Genomic DNA, 799 nt, shown 5'->3' with positions numbered 1-799 from the left:
AAATATTATATATATAATAATTATAAAAATTAACCTAAATCAAAATTTTACCATCAATTCATATGAATTGATTTTATCAATTATTTAAAAATAATATTTTTTAGTGAACGATGTGAATTACGCAATAATATCAGCTTAGAAAAAAATAGTTCTCCAAATCGGATAGTTGCCTCATTAGATGATGTTTTTATGAGAATACAAGAACGTTTAAACAGACTTTTCAAATCTGAAGAAGCTATTTTAAAACACGAATCTGATCAAAATTTATCAACTAAGCAGCTTAACAAACAAATAAAAGTAAGCTTCTTATAAATTTGTTTAAAGTTACTATAACAAATTATTATTATTATAAATTAAATAAAAATGATAGGATTTAGAATCTGAAGTAAATATTCTGAGAACTAGATTAGCAGAAAAAAATGATCAATTAACAACTGCTAAAATGAAAATTGATGATCTAAGATTAATTAAAAATAGTGATGTAGATTCAGCCACTTCATTATTACACGATACTATAGCTAAATTAACAGCAGAACATAAGCAATGTACATTAGCAATAGAAGATAAAAATAATGAGGTATACTCAAAATTGTTATTTGTATTCTTGTGCATTAATTAATTTACATTAACTTTAGATCACTAAATTAAATGATTTGACAAACCATCTTAAAAATATGCTTTCAACTTATGAATCCAAACTGGTAGAAAAAGAAAACATTGATCCAAATACAATAAAAAGCTTAGAGTCAAAAGTTGTAAAACTTGTTGAAGAAAATATGAACTTACAGGTAAATTATTT

General features: G+C 23.2%; 1 protein-coding gene across 1 annotated transcript; it reads left to right on the top strand.

The window, feature by feature from the left end:
- Positions 1-104: 104 nt before the first annotated feature.
- Positions 105-788, top strand: LOC126910157 (uncharacterized; the record flags this gene model as incomplete). Its single annotated transcript, XM_050692537.1, has 3 exons — positions 105-297; positions 371-577; positions 636-788. Coding segments are annotated over 3 exons (553 nt in total), but the record flags the coding sequence as incomplete, so codon positions are not given.
- Between the last annotated feature and the right edge of the window lie 11 nt (positions 789-799).

Source organism: Daktulosphaira vitifoliae, unplaced genomic scaffold, assembly GCF_025091365.1.
Source record: "Daktulosphaira vitifoliae isolate Bord-2020 unplaced genomic scaffold, ASM2509136v1 Scaffold_5447, whole genome shotgun sequence".
NCBI lineage: Eukaryota > Metazoa > Arthropoda > Insecta > Hemiptera > Phylloxeridae > Daktulosphaira > Daktulosphaira vitifoliae.
The sequence above is the reverse complement of the archived record's forward strand: the minus strand, read 5'-3'. Positions and strand labels throughout refer to the sequence as shown.